We start from the raw sequence: 18,294 nt of genomic DNA on the forward strand, positions 1-18,294 counted from the left end.
CGCAGTGGTTCCTCCCATTCTTAGAGCTCTGCCGGGCTTCCGTACAGCCGCTTCAACCGCTGTCAGGACCAGGCAGACACTCCCCGGCCACGCTATGTTATCGCGATCTCCGCGTGTTTACCGGACGCTGTGCCGCTCCCTGTCAGCGGCTCGTCAGGTAGGCTGGGAAGAAATAGCCAAACGAGTCTGTGTTTTAAAAGCGCTTCGAGGAGTTACAACATGGCTAGCTTGTTAGCTCGTAAACGCAGGGCCTCGTCACCAGGGACAGACCTGCAGGCACACTGACTGAGAGGCAGCACAAGTTTGTGAAGAGGTCCCGCACACCCACCCGTTCACTGTCCCGCTAACTGTTTTGTTTCTTGGTAGTTTTGAAAGCCCAGCAGTTGCTGTACACTGCTATATGTGACAGGCACAGTCTGAAATAGGATGATGTTTGTGTGTAGAAATAGCCCGTGTCCGACGTGTGTGTAACAGATAGCATGGCTTTTCCTTCACAAGTCCAGCAGTGCGTGCAGATGCATGTGCTGAAATATGAGCTGGATGGTACTAAGTGTCTCCTCAGAGTTGAACTGTACTTCTCATGAGTGTGTTGTCAGTGAGTTCAGTCTGCAGAGCTGTGCTGATAATGGTTATCTTGGCTATCAACACAGCTCCTGGTTGAGCTGTGTTGGTTATCAGTTACTTGGAGTGCAGATTAAAGGCTGGCATTTTCCCTGAAGCCTCAAAAAAAAAAAAAAAGTGTGGACTCCTCTTTAAGTCATGTTGGTGGCTTTGCGATGACACAGTTGTGCTGCATGCTTATTTTTTTAATACTGCACACACATCAGCTGGATTTTTATAATAGGAATGCACAGATTTTTAGGCTCTCATTGACTTTTTTTAAATGATAGCGGGCTATGGGAAAATAAGTTTCCCTGCAGTTGGCACTAACAAATGTTTTATTTGTTGTGTTACAACATTTTTGTGTCTAAAGATGACATTAGGGCAGTTTAGTTCATGAGGTAATAAATACAGTAACAGAATAAACAAAACAAATAAACAAAAATTTGCCAAATGATTAATTTAAAAATACACGTGAGGCCAGAATTTCACAATCGGTACATCCCACGCTTACAAGTAGGGCTCTGATGAATTGTTGTTTTAATTAGTCAATCTAAGTTATAGTTAAAGGTACAGTGTGGGAAATTTCAACACTAGATGTCAGTAGATTGCAGTCAACTGAATTCTGTTTTTGTACTATGGTGTACAAATCGGTTTATTATGTATGTGGCTAGCCTCTAGCCATGTATATAAAACACTAGAAGGTGGAACAGTGACGTTTATCTCGTCCACTGTGGATAAAATGGCAAGGCATATGTTTTTATTGCATTCATTCTACATTTATGACAAGGGATTCATTTCTTGGAAGACGTAATTACACACTAGTCACTGTATATTTATGAGTACAATATTTTATTTACCATTTAATAACCTAGAAAAACTGACTGTACCTTCAAATTTCATTAGTGAGGTGGTTCAAGAGTAGGGCTGCCACAAACAATTATTTTAATAGTCGACTAGTCACCGATTATTTTTGCGATTAGTCGACTTATCAGATCGTGCATCAATTGGATGTAAAACGTACAGCTTATTGCACCAGCAGCATCTGCTCTTATATAACTATCATTAGCTTACAGCTTTAAGTTTAAGGTATGTGCTCTCACCGGCTCTAGTGAGCCTTGCCCCCTGCTAGCTATCGAGCTAGTGGGTAACAGACGTCTCCGAAAACGTCGGAGCGCTTTTGAAAATATGTGGTGTCTTGATAAACTGAGCAGATATTTGAGGTTTACACAGCTACATTCTCGCCTGAAAATATGTTGAACGTTTATTTTGTGACCCAGAAAGAATAATAAGAGTAATATTAAAACTAACTAGCTGCCGCCATTGTTGAAAATTGAGCAGGGCCGCGCTATGAATTCTGGGACACAGCTGCTTCTTCTTCTTCGGAGTTTAACGGCAGCTGGCATCCTTGAACATGCAATGCTGCCATTTTCTGTTTCAGTCCGTTGTTACACTCTTAAATACTACTACTTATTCCTGCGTCTTTTGGGATCTTACAAAGCTTCAAACGACACGTCGACTATTAAATTAGTCGTCGACAATTTTGATAGTCGACGTAATCGTGACTAGTCGACTAATCGTGGCAGCCCTATTCAAGAGCAGGAAAAGACACAAAACAAGCTGGTGTACTTCTAGTGCTGGTTGCATAAAATCTGTGCCATTTCAAATACAAATATTAATTTCAGAATCAGAATACTTTATTGATCCCTAGGGGAAATTATTTAGATTTGTTTTCATGCGTGCAACTCCGATGTCGCACAGATGTGTGGTGAATCCAGTTATGACAGTCTTCAAAGTTTCTCTTTCTCATATCTAGCTCAGATGGGAAACAGTCCACTCGAGCCATGTTCCCACGGCTTCATTTGGTTTAGGTGTGGTGCTGCCAGGATAGGGCGTGCAGGAAAACGGGACATCCACTTAATGTCCGATCAGACACGCGTGACATTTGTGTTCTCACGTGCACGTCCACCAGGTAACATCTGGAAAAGTTTGCATTCAGTTAAGCAGGGTGTGTAATCACGTAAAAGATCTGTATTTTTTAATTCCATATATTATTTTTACTGGAAAAACGCTTGGGGACACACTGAAAGCGGTAACGCAGGATGAGCCAGTGGTTTATCAAGCTGTTAACACTTGGCTGCGTGCTCCGAGTACTTTGAATAGTACTTTCTGACAACTCCACCCTGCTCCGGCAAGCCCAGAGTAAGCAAGTTTAGCTCTGGGGCACAAGTGACACCGCCAGACAAACATTACTGTAAAAGCAGTCATAACTAGACATACCTCTCCTCTAAAATACACAGACGACTTATATCAGGCTGCAGCGGAGTGGCCTTACAGAAGCCTGTGTTGTCAGCACTGGAAAAATCTTGTGGCTATAGCTGAAATTTAAAAGTATGAAGGATTTTCAGACTGTTTATCTTCCACTGGGGAAAAGTGAAAAGGAGTGAAAAGTGAAAAGAAAGAATGAAAGAGAATCAATCATTACAGCGCAGTAGATGTTTTTTATTGGCAATATTGTATCGATACAGAGAGACCAAATGTCGTTATTTCATTTAAATAAATGAAATGAAAACGTAAAAGGTGATTAACACATTGTAAAATAGCAACACCTGATCAAGTAATTCACTGAAAATGAAGCAAGATTTAAATTTTCTCTACACCCTTAATCGAATAAGTGGATGGATGGGACAGTGAGTGGGTGGATAACTGCGAAGTTATATCTTCTGGTCAAAAAAAAAAAAAAAGCACAGCCTCTGTAAAAAAAAAAAAAAATTTAAATCGAAATGAAGCAAAACAGTCTGCAGTTTATTAGAGGATGAAAATAATTCCTAGTTACAGCTGCTCTAATTAATCTAATTCTTTTTTTCATATCTTTACAGCTCAGTGATGTGCTGGTCCGACAGAAAACATCAGGTAAGCATGCTTGAGTGGACGGAGCGTTCAGGTGGATTTTAGAGCCTGGATTTCGGGCCACTCTTTTTATCCGGTCTCTCATGAATAACCATGCTCAATTAGCGGGTTGTCTGAAGCAGAATAAGTAATGCTGGCTGAATGGCGAAGATGCCTGAGGAGCCCACAAGTGGTTAACTGCAGCTTTCAGAAAGCTCCACTCATATCTTATGTTAGAGCATGAGGAAAAGCAGCGGCAGTTTGTGCTGATTTTCTTTCCGTGTCTTTTGTTTGTTCCCCTCAAGGCCACACCATCTGCAGCCAGATCGTTTACAGGAAACCTCAGCCGTAAGTTTGTTTCTCATGTACACAAAAATGTCGTCCGCTGTACAGAATGAATCGAAATATTTGATCTTTAAGTGTGACAGTGCTGCATGTGCTTTTTAACGCCGTCATTTAACACTTAATATGAGCTAGACCTAATCAAAAATAGATCAGCCGGGTGATAAATAATACCACACACTGAATCCCTTAATACATGCTTTTATCTATGTATTTTTTTTGTTTTTTCCAATCAAAATAAATCCCTTCTTCTTGACATTTAGATGTGATTTTCCATCATCAGCCAATATCTACCAAATAAGATACTTTAAGACATCTGCTCACCACAGTATGTATCACATCTATGTCTTTAACCAATGTCAGCATCATGCTTTGTATCTGTTCTGCATTTAACTGACTGCAAAATGTTTTTGCATTTGCTTGTTTTTTTTTCCACAGGGGATGAAGTGGTCACAGTCAAAACTCCTGCATTTGCAGAATCAGTTACAGAGGGGGATGTGAGGTGGGAGAAAGGTTGGTGTGTATAAATATGCCACAAATGACTGACCGTGAGAATAAGCCGAATATTGGTGGTAAATGTTCAACACATGCGATGCATGCTTTCGGATTGATTGTTTTTATCGATTCATTTCCAGCCGTGGGCGACTCCGTGTCAGAGGATGAAGTGGTTTGCGAAATCGAGACTGACAAGGTGTGACAGAGGAAACGTGAGACGGTCTATTTTTGGAGGGTGGGGGTGTTGTTAAAATTACGACAGATTTCTTTGTCTTGTGCTTCCAGACCTCGGTGCAAGTCCCCGCTCCTGCAGCCGGTGTCATCGAGGAGTTACTGGTGCCTGACGGAGGGAAGGTAGAAGGAGGAACGCCTCTCTTTAAACTCCGGAAAGGAGGTTTGCCTGTTTATTTTCAGTAACTTGAGCCCAGTTTACAATACATGGGAAAAATCAAAGACAGAACATGTAATATTAGTTCTATTTGGTGTTTAAAACATGTGTGTTGCAAATTTTGCTGTGAATGTCCTACGGATGAGAAAAAAATCGGATTTTTAATGTTATGGAAATTGGAAGCAAAATATAATATGGCAATCATTGCACCTATACTGTATTTGTCCTTCTCTACTTCTTTCTTCTCAGCTGTTGCTGCCAAAGCTGCCCCCTCCCAAGCTACAGATGCACCACCTCCAGCAGCCGAAACCTCTCCTCCACCTGCAGCCCCAGCTGCCACTCCTCCAGCACCACCACCACAGCCCGCCCAACCCAAGCCTGGTGTGCAGTTTTATGTAGTTGCTGACTGTGTACTCATGTGTACCTCTGCATCTTTTTAGGTTACAATTAGTGCTGTCAAAATTAACACGTTAACACAAGTTAATCCGCCATCACGGTCAACACGATTAAAATTTTTAACGCATCTGGAGTGCAGAATGACTGAAAATCCCTCAAATGTTTCTGTCAACGCATTTTGGGCAGGTTGTCCAAGTAGAGTTACCTTCGCACATGCGTAAATGGGCAGTAGATCTGGTGGTGACGGGCAGCTGAACCAGTCAACTCAATATGGAAGATTATAAACGCACATTGGGCTTCTAACACGTCACCCAGCTTGCGACAAATCACTCACGCAGCATCGGGGGCTCAGTAAGTCTACCTCGGACATATTGACTGACACAATTGTCAAGTTGCGACAAACTGCAGATGTATTAACATAATTGAGAACACGTGCTTTACAGAGCTTTTGTTCCTCGTTTTAAGGACTTGAAGTGACTCCCCAAGAGTGACAGAGAGAGTTTTTTGTTAACATTAATGTTCAAGATGTTCAATAAACATGTTAAGTGTGTATATTTTCCCTTTTTTCTCGAGTCTGTTTGCTCATGCAAAATGAAATGCGATTAATATAGAATAAAAATGAATGATATTTAATCATGATTAATCAAAATGAATCCACAGTAACCCTGTGTAATGAATCTGATTAAACATCTTAATTGTTTGACAGCACTAATATATATTAGCATATAGGTTTGTTTTAAAAGGTGTATTTCACAGGAGAGAACCTGTGCTAAAAGACTGAAGAAAACTATTCCAATTCTCTTTGAATTTAAGCACACATTCTTTGTGTCTTTCTGCATTTACTTCATTATATTGCATGAATGTCAGTTACAAGCTTAAATATAAAGTTGAAAAAATGTAATTGCAACCAGGCTATTGATCAAGTAAATGCGATTAATTACAGAAAATTGTACGATTATCTAGTTAATTTTTTTAAATCTATTGACAGCACTAGTTACAATCAATTCATGTTGGCTCTCACACCTTTGTTTTACAAGAGCTATGTATTAATCAATGAATGATTTTTGTTTAATTATTAATATGTCTTTATGTTTTTACTTAGTTTCTGCTGTCAAACCCACTGTTGCAGCTCCAGCCCCCACAGCAGCTCCAGGAGTGAGAGGAGAAAGCAGGGTAACACACTCGTTGACACAACATTTCATATATTCCTCTGTTACGTCAACGTCTGTAATAATTTGGCCTCAAAATACAGCAGCATAACGACGACCGTTGTTTCCCGTGTCCAGGTGAAGATGAACCGCATGAGGCTGAGGATCGCTCAGAGGCTGAAGGAGGCTCAGAACACCTGCGCCATGCTGACTACCTTCAATGAGGTAGACATGAGGTGAGCATCAGTCCAGATTTTTTGAGCTGTACCTAAGGCTCCCGATTTCCATCTTTTTCTCCAATGTTCAAAATTTCAGCAACATTCACGAGCTGAGAAAACTCCACAAGGACGCCTTCTTAAAGAAGCACGACACCAAACTGGGTTTTATGTCGGCGTTTGTTAAGGCTGCTGCACACGCTCTGATCGACCAACCAGCCGTCAACGCTGGTAAGAACACACAAACATCTCCACTCTCACACACTCAAGCGGCCAACTTTACTGATTAAAACTTCTTTTTGTTATTTTACAAAATGCTTTTGCAGTTATTGATGACATAACCAAAGAGATCGTCTACAGAGATTATGTAGATATTAGCGTTGCCGTGGCCACTCCAAAGGTATGAGATTTGAGTCTCTGTAAACTGTTAGATCTCTTGACTCCTTCAATTTTTGCTCCAGGTAACATGGATCAGACATTAACCAGGTTTGACTTTTAGGGGCTTGTTGTACCTGTGATCCGGAATGTTGAGACCATGAACTTCGCTGACATTGAGAAAGCCATTAATGCTCTGGGAGAAAAGGTAAATGATGAGAGACAGCACAGACGTCCTAGAATCATTTCGTTTTGAACCATTTCATCTTACTGGGAAAAGCAGTCTTTCAGATATTTGTTGTTCCTGTGCACCCCTGAATAAATGAGTAATTCCTTTGCGTTTTGTTCCTCAGGCTCGTAAAAACGAGCTCGCTGTCGAGGATATGGACGGAGGCACTTTCACCATCAGCAACGGTGGCGTGTTTGGCTCCATGTTTGGCACGCCCATCATTAACCCACCGCAGTCTGCCATCCTGGGCATGCATGGCATCTTTGACAGACCTGTGGCCGTCAATGGCAAGGTGAGAATTGTGTTAACTGATGAAATACAGAGCTCTTCTTTCTTTAAATTATAATCCTAGAATCAGTATACAGTTTTTCATATATAATATTTTTAAGACTACTAACTACTGTCTGCTTTGGCAGGTTGAGATCCGGCCCATGATGTACGTGGCATTGACGTACGATCACCGACTCATTGACGGCAGAGAAGCCGTCACCTTTTTACGCAAGATCAAAGCGGTGGTGGAAGATCCAAGAGTCCTGCTCCTGGGAATGTGACGTTTCCGCCACTAAATTCTTATTTAAAGATACTCGGCTGCATAAAAATGAACTCCACATCACAGAAAACGCACAAAATAGCCTGTACCACTATTGTTTTTTACAAGTGTTGATACTACAGGGGCGTACCGGGGTTGTGTTCCAATGCTCATTGCACTTAAATGCATGACATTACCTGTAACGTATCTGTCAAGTTGCCTAAATTGATGAAACTAAAAGTTTGCTACTTTGATCAGTAATTCTTTTACGACGTTTGAATTCATCAAATGGAAATAACTTCAAAAACAAGACAAAACTCTGGCTTTAACTCCACATAAGCCTGTCTAAAGATGCGTTATGAAGCCTTCGGATGAATGAAGCGGTATGCAAACTCACTCTCATCACAGTTGTATAATCATAAAACAGAATGGCTTTTCCAGACAGCAGCTGCTTGCATAACATTTCCCCCCCGCTTGTTAATTAGTGCTCTTGCGCCACTTTTTCCACAGTAGGGCCGAACAGGGATAATTCAGATTAGTTCAAGATGTTGATGTTAACACAGGTTTCACAGATTGCTTTGGTTAGACACTGTAACCGGCAACAGCCTGGAGAAAATGAGTCAGTAACCAGGAAACCAGGTCTTTGTATGGAACTTGTGTGTACAGCAGTGCCATGCCTTTAAGTCCACATCAACTCTCTGTTTGACTTGGTTTAATCATATTCCTGCCTGTCCTGTGTTGTATATAGCGATCTAGTATAAACTTGCCTCGCTCACTGTTGTCAAGGTTACATGCGCTGATCCAACTGTTATCAGTTATTTAGTAAAACAAACGAACATTTCATTTTTGTTCAGCAGAAACTGTACATAACAAAAACCTCATGCTTTTTTACCTAGATGCACACAATTTGTTACTTTATGAAAAATATGTTCGAAGTAAAGTTCAAAGTGCACAATTTGCAGGTTTTTATGCTGGAACATTCATTTTCATTGTCCAGTCTCGTATATGAAATGCTTCTACTTATTTAAAGAAACAATTTCAAACATTAAATCTCTTGATTTATATGTACTGAAACTTGTCTCACACTTTTCTTCTTCATGTTCATACATAGGTGTTCTATTCTCCTCATGCTATTTTCAAGAAGTCTCTGAAGAAGTCTAGTGAATTATCCCAACTTTACTCCTGATCTTTCAAAAAAACCCTTGTCTTTTTGCAGATGAACTGGACATTACACATTCACATTCATCTCCTGGAAAGTCTTTGTCTCTTTTTAAAAGGTCTTGGAAAAGCAATGCCGGCAAAATAAAAGCAGAGCGCCGAGGTAATGGACGTCTTTGCGGCCGATCTTGGCTAAAACATTTTATCTCGTGCCAGATTCTGTTTCGCTCCCCGAATTCTCTGCCGCATGTGAGTTGTGTGCCAGCAGTGGATCTTCAAAGCCTCATTAGCCAGCCTGCCGCTCAGCTCTTGAGAAGCTCCAAATAATGGGATCATCTCTGACAAAGTCTTGAGGGTTGCTTGGCCCTTTCTCCCACTTCACAAAAACAGGCTCAAGTGTTTGCAGCTGTGTATGATACCTCTTCAGTATTTCTGTTTACTTTAATAATCACAGGGCACAATGGGTCCTAATGTACGTCTTTGTTTCTCTGCCAGCACCTACACAAATGTCTGAACAACACTGTTTGGAGGAAAAACACAGAATTCATTACGCGGGCACAAAAAACCAAAACATTACATTACCATGAGAATACTGGAGGTTCTAATGGGCCTGAATACAGCAAACAATGATACAAGAGCTCCTTTAATTTAATTATTTACTTTTATTACCGCTCAAGATTCCATTAGCGCTTTTGAGATCATGATAATTGGCAGCGTATGCCAGTGGGTGCATAGATATCTGAAGGGCCTGTTGGCAGGTTTTATGTTTCGTCTTCAAAATTTGGCCAAATCTGTGAATTTCCAATGGGACTGCTCAATAAGACGTGGGTTTCAAGTCTTTGTGTCCATTCAGATGAAAGATGGCCCATTAGAAATTGGCAGCTAGCTGTTTGTTTTGATTAAGCCACATCAGAGAGATAATTTACCTAAATTATTCTGTTATTTTTTTTCTCGCTTTCAAAACAAGCTCATTGTGGCAATACTGTTATATAAAGAATTATATTTTAGTCCAGCTGAAAAAGTACATTAAGAGAAATGTGTCCATTACTGGACAGCTGATTTAAAAAGCTGAGTACACTCTATGTACAGGTTTTTTGGGAGCAGTACTGCATAAAAGATTGAAGCACTTAAGATGTTTAGTTCAGTTTAGTTTTTTTTTTTTTCAGTTCATCCTCCAGTCTTATCGGCGAAACCTCTGATTGGTCCCAAATTCATTTAGCATCAATGAGCATGACAGAAAAGCCAAACTGAGCCAGAATCAGTTAGAACAAGAAGACAGTGTCCTGTAAAAAGGAGTGAAAGCCTGAAGCCCACAAAAGACCTGTGGCAAGTTCTTCATGTTGCTTGGAACAATCCAGCTGCAAAACACCAGATGCAGGTAAACTGTTTGTTAATACAGTTTATGATTTTTGTGACTTTTTTCTAGGTTTTTTTTAAGCAACCTCACACTAATGCATGAAAAATCTACTCTTTCCTTTCTGCTGCTCCCTCCAGGGACCTCCACAGCTGATCCCTTACTCTCAGGTCCACATTCCTGCCTTTGCTACTGTCTCCTACCTTCTAATACACTTCATGCCTTTGTTGCACTTGTTCCTAAATGCTTTCACTTTGCAATAATACCGCTTATAGTTGATGGTGAAATATCTAGGAAGGAAGAAATTTCACAAACTGACAAGGGCATCCCGTTACAACACCACACTTGGATTCAGTGAGCTCTTTAGAACGACCCGTTCTTTCACACAGGTTTGCAAACGTAGACTGCAAGGCTGGGTGCTTGATTTCATGTGGAAAAGGACTGAAACCCCCCTTAAATTCAAAGACGAAGAGGTGTGGCCCAGTACTTTAGTCCCTATAGTTTGCATACTGAAGCATACAGATGGGCTCAAATTTGGATTCAGTCTGGATCTGGATTCTACAAAACCTGTTTCAGCAGCATTGACAATAAAGCCCAGGTGTTGACATAGAGGTCAACATTCATGTTTAGGAAGATCCAGAAAGAGTGAAAGAAGCACCAACCAAAACAGACGGTGGTTTGCTGACACCTGTAGCTCATCTCGTAGACAAATCTATGGAACTGTTACTCCAAGTTTCTTTGTAACACATGCCTGTTAAAAAACTAATAACTGGGGCTCCTTTCACTTAAAGGTTTCAAAACAAAGCTAAATCTCTGATAAAATATTCAAAAGAATAATGATAATTAAACTGTCAATTTAAAGGGTGACGCATCTTCTGATCACCCATAGTTGTATCACAAAAAGCCGTTTAATTGTGACACAAAAAGCCGACGCAGATGAGACCGTGCGTTGTGTCATTGTCTCCTCTGTAGCTGCATCTGGAGCCACCTGGCAGAAACCGATAGCGCTGCTCGATATCGCACCTTGAGACAATTCAATTCTGCACACTCTTAATAATAATAGTAATCCCATTCGGCAGGGCCTGCATAAGTAATGCTCTGCATGCATATTCATAAGTGTACCGTTTCCTTTGCGGGCCATTTCATTCAAAGCTAACGAATGTGGTGAAACAACTGGCTCGCATCTGGCCCTATTCTTTGTGTCGCCTCTGTCCTTTGATATGGACCCCAGCTCTTTTCTTCTTCCTCCTCTTGTTCTGTTGTCATACCAGAAGATTATTTTGGATGGAGAGAATGAGGCAGAGGACCCCGCCGGCCGAGCCACAGCTCACAGCACTGAGGTTAGTGCAGCTGGTTGATGTCACAGGTTCAAGTGTACACACTGAAGTGGACCGATTTGGATTTAGCTAAAACTGTGAAAAAATTGCAAAACTGTGCTTTTAGTTGAAAGTTATACTAGAAATCAATGAAGGAACTACTGCATATTAAGGAGAAAATCAAGTATAAACTCCAACAACATTTATTTAAAGATGTCAACAGCCCTCCCAAATCTTCCTGTTAGTGATACTGTGTCTCCACGTCTATGACAGCTCAGTCAGCTGACTGCAAAAATAGAGACACAGTTTAAAGAGAACCTGACATTATATTCATGGCTGACAGACGACGTTCTGAAGATATTTCTCAGTTAGTAAGTGTTTAACTTGAAACACCCCTGATTACATTTAAAGGCTTACTTCACACCCCAGACTGTTTTTAAAATGGATGTATGGATGAAACAGGATGCAAAGCAGCTTAGTTTGAGATTTCACAATGGGACATCACTAACCAATGACAGCACAGTGCCTACGTCCATCATTTATATACAGTCTATCATCCACACATAAAAAACAACCTCACTGAACTCTGTGTTCAAATGAAGACAATAAAAATATTATTGAAAATACTGCGGGGTAAAAAAGCCCAAGTTAAGATGATTCTGTCAAACTTGGATTTCTAAATGAAAAGAACAAGAAAATAAACTTTTTTTATTTAACCTCAGTGTTGTCCAGGTTTTCAAAAACCCAGGCAAACTAGAATAAATGAACTGCATTTGTTAAAGACATCATCAGGGGTCATCATGTGCTGCTGTTTGTGTGTTTGCAGACTAACCTGTACACTATGGTTGCCGTGCAGTTCTTGTCAAACTTCCTGACCAACCAGCCAAGCTGCTGTTGATCCAGAGGTATGTTAGCTTCCTGCATGTGTGACAAGTTCAATTTCCCAATCGCTCATTCACGCAAGAGTGGGAGCTACAACTTACTAAGTTAACATTCTGTCATAGATTTGCTATCGTTGCTCATGAGGTGCATTATTACATTATCACTGCAGCATGACAAACCGTTAGCCTGACCTTTACAGCCTTCCTGAAGGCAGAGGTGGAGACTTTCATGGTTCCCTCTTTGTCCAGAGCCTGGAAGAAATCCATGATGCTCTTATTTTGCTCTTCAAAGAACTTCTACGGAAAAAAACATATAGAGAGAGCTCTTGTTTTACAGTTGAAAGCATGTTAAAGAGGCTGCTAAGACTTCTGAAGTATGAACTGAAAAAGCAGAAATGATTTTATTGATTTTCCCATCTTTTCCCATCACCAGTTTTCTCAGCCTTCTTGACAATGTACCTTAAAGATCCCAAGTGCCAATAAGTTCTTGGTGACGGAGGGCAGAATATAATACTGGAACCGCAGAGCAGGGCGGGTCACGCGGGTTTCTTCCAGCAGCTCCACAAAGGTCTCACAGACAAGCACACTCTGCACTCACACAGTCACAGACATATTATGATCATATAATATTGTGATTGTGTATCTAATTACTTTTGGGGGCTTGTGTACAAAAATGTACTCCACTGCGGTGGTGTACAGAGGCAAAATTACAACAAATGCGTCATTAACCAAAAACAGACTGTAAATTAAAACAGATACTACTTTTATTTACACCTCAGCTTATATTCTTTCACGGCACTTACAGAAATATCGATCTCCTCCAGTGCTGATTTCATGTTGTTTTTAACCGTTCTGAGCAGCGTGGCGGCTCCGATTTTTGTTATGGGGTTGCGAGAGAGCTGAAACGCACACGCAAAGACCAAACATGATCTCAAATTCATAGGGTGCAATGACGTTAAAATCGTTACAATGAAGTATTGCTGCAGGAGTCTTTTACTCACTTTGAGAACCTCGAGGGTTTCGTTGGTGGCCAGGCCCTGGCAGAGCAGCCTTACAGCTTCATCGTCCACACAGTTAATGCTGAGGTCCAGCAGCACAAGTGTGTCATTTTGTTGCAGCACTTCAGCCATCAGCTGTACCTCTGGACGGCCAAATCCACTGTTCGACAGCTGGAGCTGCTTCAGTGTTGCGTTTACCTGAGGAAAGAAAAGGGGGGAGAGAAGGTCAGCAACGAGAGTTAACAAAACTGAACTCTTTGCTCGAGTGTGTCATTTTAGTCACCTTTAGACCAGCAATCAGAGCCGCATTGCCACGTATAAGAAAGTGATTCCAGCTCAGATTTAGGACTTCAATACCGATGTTCTCTGCTACAAGGAAGTGAAATACACATTTTTACAAAGTCACAATACATTTGAGACTAATCTACAAGCTACATGTAAAATTTTCTCAAGTTCAAGAAATACTTTAGGAATACTTAATACTTTACTATTAAGTAATATATCAGTGGGTCACATTTCTCTTTTATAGGCCTGCTTGTTTGTTTTCATAATTACTTTAGTTTAGAAAGTCTGTACAGCAGCCAATCCAGGACTTCAAACTGCTGAAAATCAAATGCTGCCCAACCAAAGTACATCTGATCATCACACGGAATAAGATGAAGTATATAGTATTTAGTTCTTTATGTTTTGTTGATGCATTTTGATTGCCTGCTAATTTGCTCTGCTGGCTTTACTTCTACTACCAGACAGCCATTGCTTCAGTTTTATTTCTTCCCTACTGCTGACGAGATATAAATTCAAGTTCGAGTTCAAGACCAAAAACAGTCAGAAAATTAAAAAATGTGTTATTTTAAAATCCCCCTTTTTTGTTTCAGTTCTATTTCTTATTTAAATAGTAGCTGTATGTATGGAAATGTATGTAATGTATGTAAATATATAATGTGACTTTTTACCGGTAGTTAAAATCACAAAATGAACCACCTGCAATACTTCCACAGCCCACCAGGAGGCTACAACACCCACTTTGAGAATCAATGCCGTGCAGCAGAATTTGTCTTTTTCTCTAAAATACGTAAACTACTACAATGATATAGTATAATATCATAAGGGCACACTGACTATATTTCATAATGGAAGGAAACTCAACAACAAGAACAATAATGCTCAAACAGCCTTCACAGTATATCTACTAATAAGAAGCTATAATCCTCAGCTTTTTAGCAACTTTCTTTCCCTGACTCTCATTGCATGATCTATAATATTCTTTGTTATCACTACAGAGGTGTCCTCCCACATGAAGGTTTATTTATACGGTGCAAAATTGCCTCAAGGTACTTCCTATCTTCACGGAAACAGGGAGGGGGTAGCCATCAGTGGCAACTGATTGTGGGTGATGGGAGAGAGAGCACAACTCGCAGAGAGAGAAGGCCGAATCTAATGACATGCTGAGTGCTGACAAGGTGAGCGGAGAGGAAATGCTCAGTGGATCACAGGAAGTCACACAGCACTTTGTGCCTATAACAAGTAACTAAGGGATCCTTCTGAGTCACCTGATTCAGCCCTAACTATAAACTTCATCAAAAAGTCAAATCTTAAAAGTAGAGAAACACCAGAGAGTGAAGAGTGAAGTTCTCTATTAGGACAATATGGTACTACACCAGCGGTCCCCAACCTTTTTTGCGCCACGGACCGGTTTATGCCCAACAATATTTTCATGGACCGGCCTTTAAGGTGTCGCGGATAAATACAACAAAATAAAACTAGTACTGGTACCGAAAAAAAGAACATTTATTCATAACACACCTGAAAAGCCCAAGGAAAACCAAGTAAACGATAAAAACGACAACAAAATAACGCTGAAAACTGATAAAAACCCTGAAAACTATACATTTCACACCTGAGCCTCAACTCTCGCGGCCCGGTACCAAACGACTCACGGACCGGTACCGGTCCGAGGCCCGGGGGTTGGGGACCGCTGTACTACACGGTCCATATTGTCCTAATACGGCCTGATTATTCAAAATGCTGTTTGTAAGGAAAACAATTTTAAATTCTAGACTTAACAGGGAGCCAATGCAGAGAGAGAGAAATTTACAGCTGGATGTTCCAAAGTGAGGATAGCTTGTTTCTACCCTAACGCTTAAAGCCCAGATGCTATTCCAAAATTGTCAAAAGCTGCTTCATCATTAGAATTTCTAATTTACAAAAAATAAAAGTAAAGCTTTGCATTAATTTGAAGGATCTAATGTGAACAGAAATAGAGATGATCTGTACCTAACATGACACCCAAGTCTTCTCCTCCTGCATCGCAGATGCAGTTGTAACTGAGGTCAAGCTCTTTGACCACAAAATCATTCTGTTAGATAGGAAACAAAATTCTGAATTGCAGCTTAAAGCATATATAGACGTGACACATATAGACATGTGTAATTCATTATGCGGCATTCGGCAGTCTGCACTCACCTTTAATGCTTCTGCCAAGCATTTAGCTGCAGCGTCACTAAAGTCATTTTCTAAGAGAACAAAGGGAAATGAGAGAATTACCTTCTTCATTTCGCTGCTGTATTACAGTGATAGACAGAAGTTCATGTCAGCATAGCTTAAGACTTGGCTGAGCACCTGAGAGGTTGATGGATTTGAGCTTACGATTGTCTGACAGCATTTTGGAGATAACCTCTGCTCCTTTAAGGCCCAGCTTGTTGTCAGAAAGATTCTGAAGAAAAGACAAGATTGAGATTTTTGTTTTTTAAATAACATTAAGGCCATTTCTCTTGCACATACAGCAAGAGGATTACATCTACACAAAACTGTAGTTTTGAATGTGATATTTTTAAAGTCGTTACTAGACTCTGAATGCTGATGTTTTCAAAAAGCATCGCCATCAGATACTGTGTCCCTTCAGCCTGAAGTGAGTTCCCTTTCAACTCGAGGTGGGTGACTACACCGTGACTCTAAAACATTAAAAAATAAATTAATAAAAAATGATACAATATTGTTTAAAAAGTACAAACTCATTTGAAATATGTTACAGACTCATTACATGACCAGAACTTGATCCAGCATGACCTACACCATCTTAATTTGGGGATTGCATGAATAGCTAGAAAAAAGGATTACTTTCAGAAGGATAGCCAGAGCTTTGGCCCCCAGAGGTCCCAGCCCATAGTAATTCAGGTCTAGAATAGCATCATCCAAGTGGCAGAGGATGTAGGAAACAGGAACGGCTCCTGTCTGCTTGCAGGCCTTTAGATACACGTCTGATGGGGACAAATTCAATCTCCTGCTGGAGGTGAAAACTGAAATGAAAATAAGAAGACGTGACGGGTAAATAAAAAACACATCTACTATTACGGAATTGTTTTGCTCCATGAACATACTATCGTCTTCCAGGTCAGTACTGCATTCATCATCACTGTGCCCTGCTTGGCCCTTAGTGAACTTGATTTCCTCCTGGGATCCTCTGGACAGGACTGACTGAACAGAGAGCTGCTGCTTTTCCTCTTGTGAATTGGACTGAAAATCCACACTGTCTTCATGGATGTTATTCATCACGGCACAAGATCCTGACAACCTCAAGTGTATGTTTGGAAGACAACATAAGAGGAGCAGACAGGTAGGATTCACTGCTGCAGGCTATTAGACTGTTTAAGCAACATTGTGTAATTTTTGTAAACTCCTGTGCACTGCCACTTTCTAGGCTTTAGCATCTATATGAGTGCAAAGAGCTGCACATGAAAGTCTTTACACTGAATTTATTAGGGATGTGCATGATTTACAATATTCAGATGAGTTCTATTTAACTGCCCTACAATAAAAGAAGAAAATGTGATCAACTATGCAAAGTACCCAGACTCGACTGACAAAGTGAGATGAAAGTCTAAACATGTACAGATATTGACAACTGTCAGAAAGGTTATGTGTGGCACCCCTTCAAAAATATATAAAAATGGGGCACAATTAAAGCTACCGAGTCTACCACCACTATCCACAGTAGCAGAGAGCACACTGGGCTGTGGGCAATCTTTAGACAACAATCATCAGTGAAAACTGAACTTAATCTTGAAATATCTTTGCATGAAAAACCCACTCCTGGTATTTCCATCAGCTTAAATATTCAGACTTCCTGTCTTCCCCAACATTTAAAAATCCTGGAAACGCCCCTGGCTATGCACTACTTCCATGAGCAATGTGAACCTGATAGAGAAAACTGCAGAAACAACACACGGATAGTTTTACATGAAGTTTAAAGATCTACTGAACTTAACATGACTTACTTTACAGCGCATTTATTTAACAGTGAGGTAGAAGAAGAGCTGCCAGCTAACTAGCTACTACTGCATTTTATCAAGCAGTTAACAGTTAGATCAGCAGAAGAGGGGAAACACTGTTTTATTCGGAATTAAAACAAATACTTACTTTTTTTATATAAAATCCTATTTGTCAGACCTTTATTATTGTTCATAGCAGAGGAATAATCCGCCTACCTGGGAAAAAATTTGTCGTTTTCTAGTGTTAAGAAGATGATCCAACGGCTGATCAGGAGAAGGAAAGTTATGAAAGATCCGAGGGCGGCCGGAAAATTATCGATAAAAACAAATGAAGCACACTGGAAACGGCCATTTCCATCTTTAAAAAAAGAAAGAAAGAAAGAAAAGTACCCTATATCAATTAATAATGGTTTAAAGTATGGTAATAGTGAAGACTTTGATTCGTTTATATAGATAAGCACTAGATGGCGCTGTTCACCGTAATCCCTATCGAGATGAGACCGGATATGGTTGTAACGTGGGAGAGACCAATGACTGTATAAAGCACTCCTTTATACAGTCAGACTACCAATTCTACCAAATGGGGTAAAATATAACCACAAATATGAGTTGTTCTTTTATTGCAATAATCTCCCGCACCCTTTTTTAGACGTGTTTTTGCTTCTTATTACTAATTGTTAACACTTAAGTGCAAAGGCTGTAGGAAAGGATCA

General features: G+C 40.3%; 2 protein-coding genes across 3 annotated transcripts; one reads left to right on the forward strand and one right to left on the reverse strand.

The window, feature by feature from the left end:
- The first annotated feature begins 15 nt into the window (after nucleotides 1-15).
- LOC146652052 (dihydrolipoyllysine-residue succinyltransferase component of 2-oxoglutarate dehydrogenase complex, mitochondrial-like) lies at nucleotides 16-8,680 on the forward strand. Of its 2 annotated transcripts, none has more exons than XM_085382688.1 (15): nucleotides 16-157; nucleotides 3,480-3,513; nucleotides 3,795-3,837; nucleotides 4,095-4,159; nucleotides 4,270-4,344; nucleotides 4,467-4,522; nucleotides 4,612-4,720; nucleotides 4,964-5,095; nucleotides 6,240-6,283; nucleotides 6,397-6,494; nucleotides 6,574-6,704; nucleotides 6,800-6,873; nucleotides 6,973-7,056; nucleotides 7,202-7,369; nucleotides 7,494-8,680. In XM_085382688.1, the coding sequence occupies exons 1-15, from the start codon at nucleotides 95-97 to the stop codon at nucleotides 7,626-7,628; spliced, it is 1,311 nt and encodes a 436-aa protein (XP_085238814.1). In that variant the 5' UTR covers nucleotides 16-94; the 3' UTR covers nucleotides 7,629-8,680. The 2 variants fall into 2 exon arrangements, with proteins under 2 accessions (XP_085238814.1, XP_085238813.1); XM_085382687.1 differs by having other exon boundaries at nucleotides 19-157; nucleotides 6,213-6,283.
- Nucleotides 8,681-9,262: 582 nt separating this feature from the next.
- On the reverse strand, nucleotides 9,263-16,862 carry LOC146652053 (uncharacterized). The gene is made up of 13 exons (XM_085382689.1): nucleotides 16,691-16,862; nucleotides 16,431-16,609; nucleotides 16,157-16,264; nucleotides 15,933-16,026; nucleotides 15,777-15,826; nucleotides 15,588-15,669; nucleotides 13,597-13,682; nucleotides 13,317-13,511; nucleotides 13,119-13,214; nucleotides 12,775-12,903; nucleotides 12,508-12,612; nucleotides 12,267-12,352; nucleotides 9,263-9,284 (listed from the first exon to the last, which is right to left on the reverse strand). Exons 1-13 carry the CDS (start codon nucleotides 16,860-16,862, stop codon nucleotides 9,263-9,265), a joined length of 1,404 nt encoding a protein of 467 aa, XP_085238815.1.
- Nucleotides 16,863-18,294: the final 1,432 nt, after the last annotated feature.

Source organism: Rhamphochromis longiceps, linkage group LG15, assembly GCF_057381845.1.
Source record: "Rhamphochromis longiceps isolate RC_006_pf linkage group LG15, R_longiceps_female_GT1.1, whole genome shotgun sequence".
Lineage (NCBI taxonomy): Eukaryota > Metazoa > Chordata > Actinopteri > Cichliformes > Cichlidae > Rhamphochromis > Rhamphochromis longiceps.

Bases quoted from the DNA above. Each gene is read 5' to 3' on its own strand.
- LOC146652052 (XM_085382687.1), top strand. From the start codon at position 95: ATGTTATCGCGATCTCCGCGTGTTTACCGGACGCTGTGCCGCTCCCTG. The intron at 3,514-3,794 runs GTAAGCATGCTT...GTTCCCCTCAAG, and splicing joins GGTCCGACAGAAAACATCAG to GCCACACCATCTGCAGCCAG. The intron at 4,721-4,963 runs GTTTGCCTGTTT...CTTTCTTCTCAG, and splicing joins CTTTAAACTCCGGAAAGGAG to CTGTTGCTGCCAAAGCTGCC.
- LOC146652053 (XM_085382689.1), bottom strand. From the start codon at position 16,862: ATGAATAACATCCATGAAGACAGTGTGGATTTTCAGTCCAATTCACAA. The intron at 15,670-15,776 runs GTGAGTGCAGAC...CCTATCTAACAG, and splicing joins GCTTGGCAGAAGCATTAAAG to AATGATTTTGTGGTCAAAGA. The intron at 12,353-12,507 runs GTCAGGCTAACG...TCACACATGCAG, and splicing joins CCTTCAGGAAGGCTGTAAAG to GAAGCTAACATACCTCTGGA.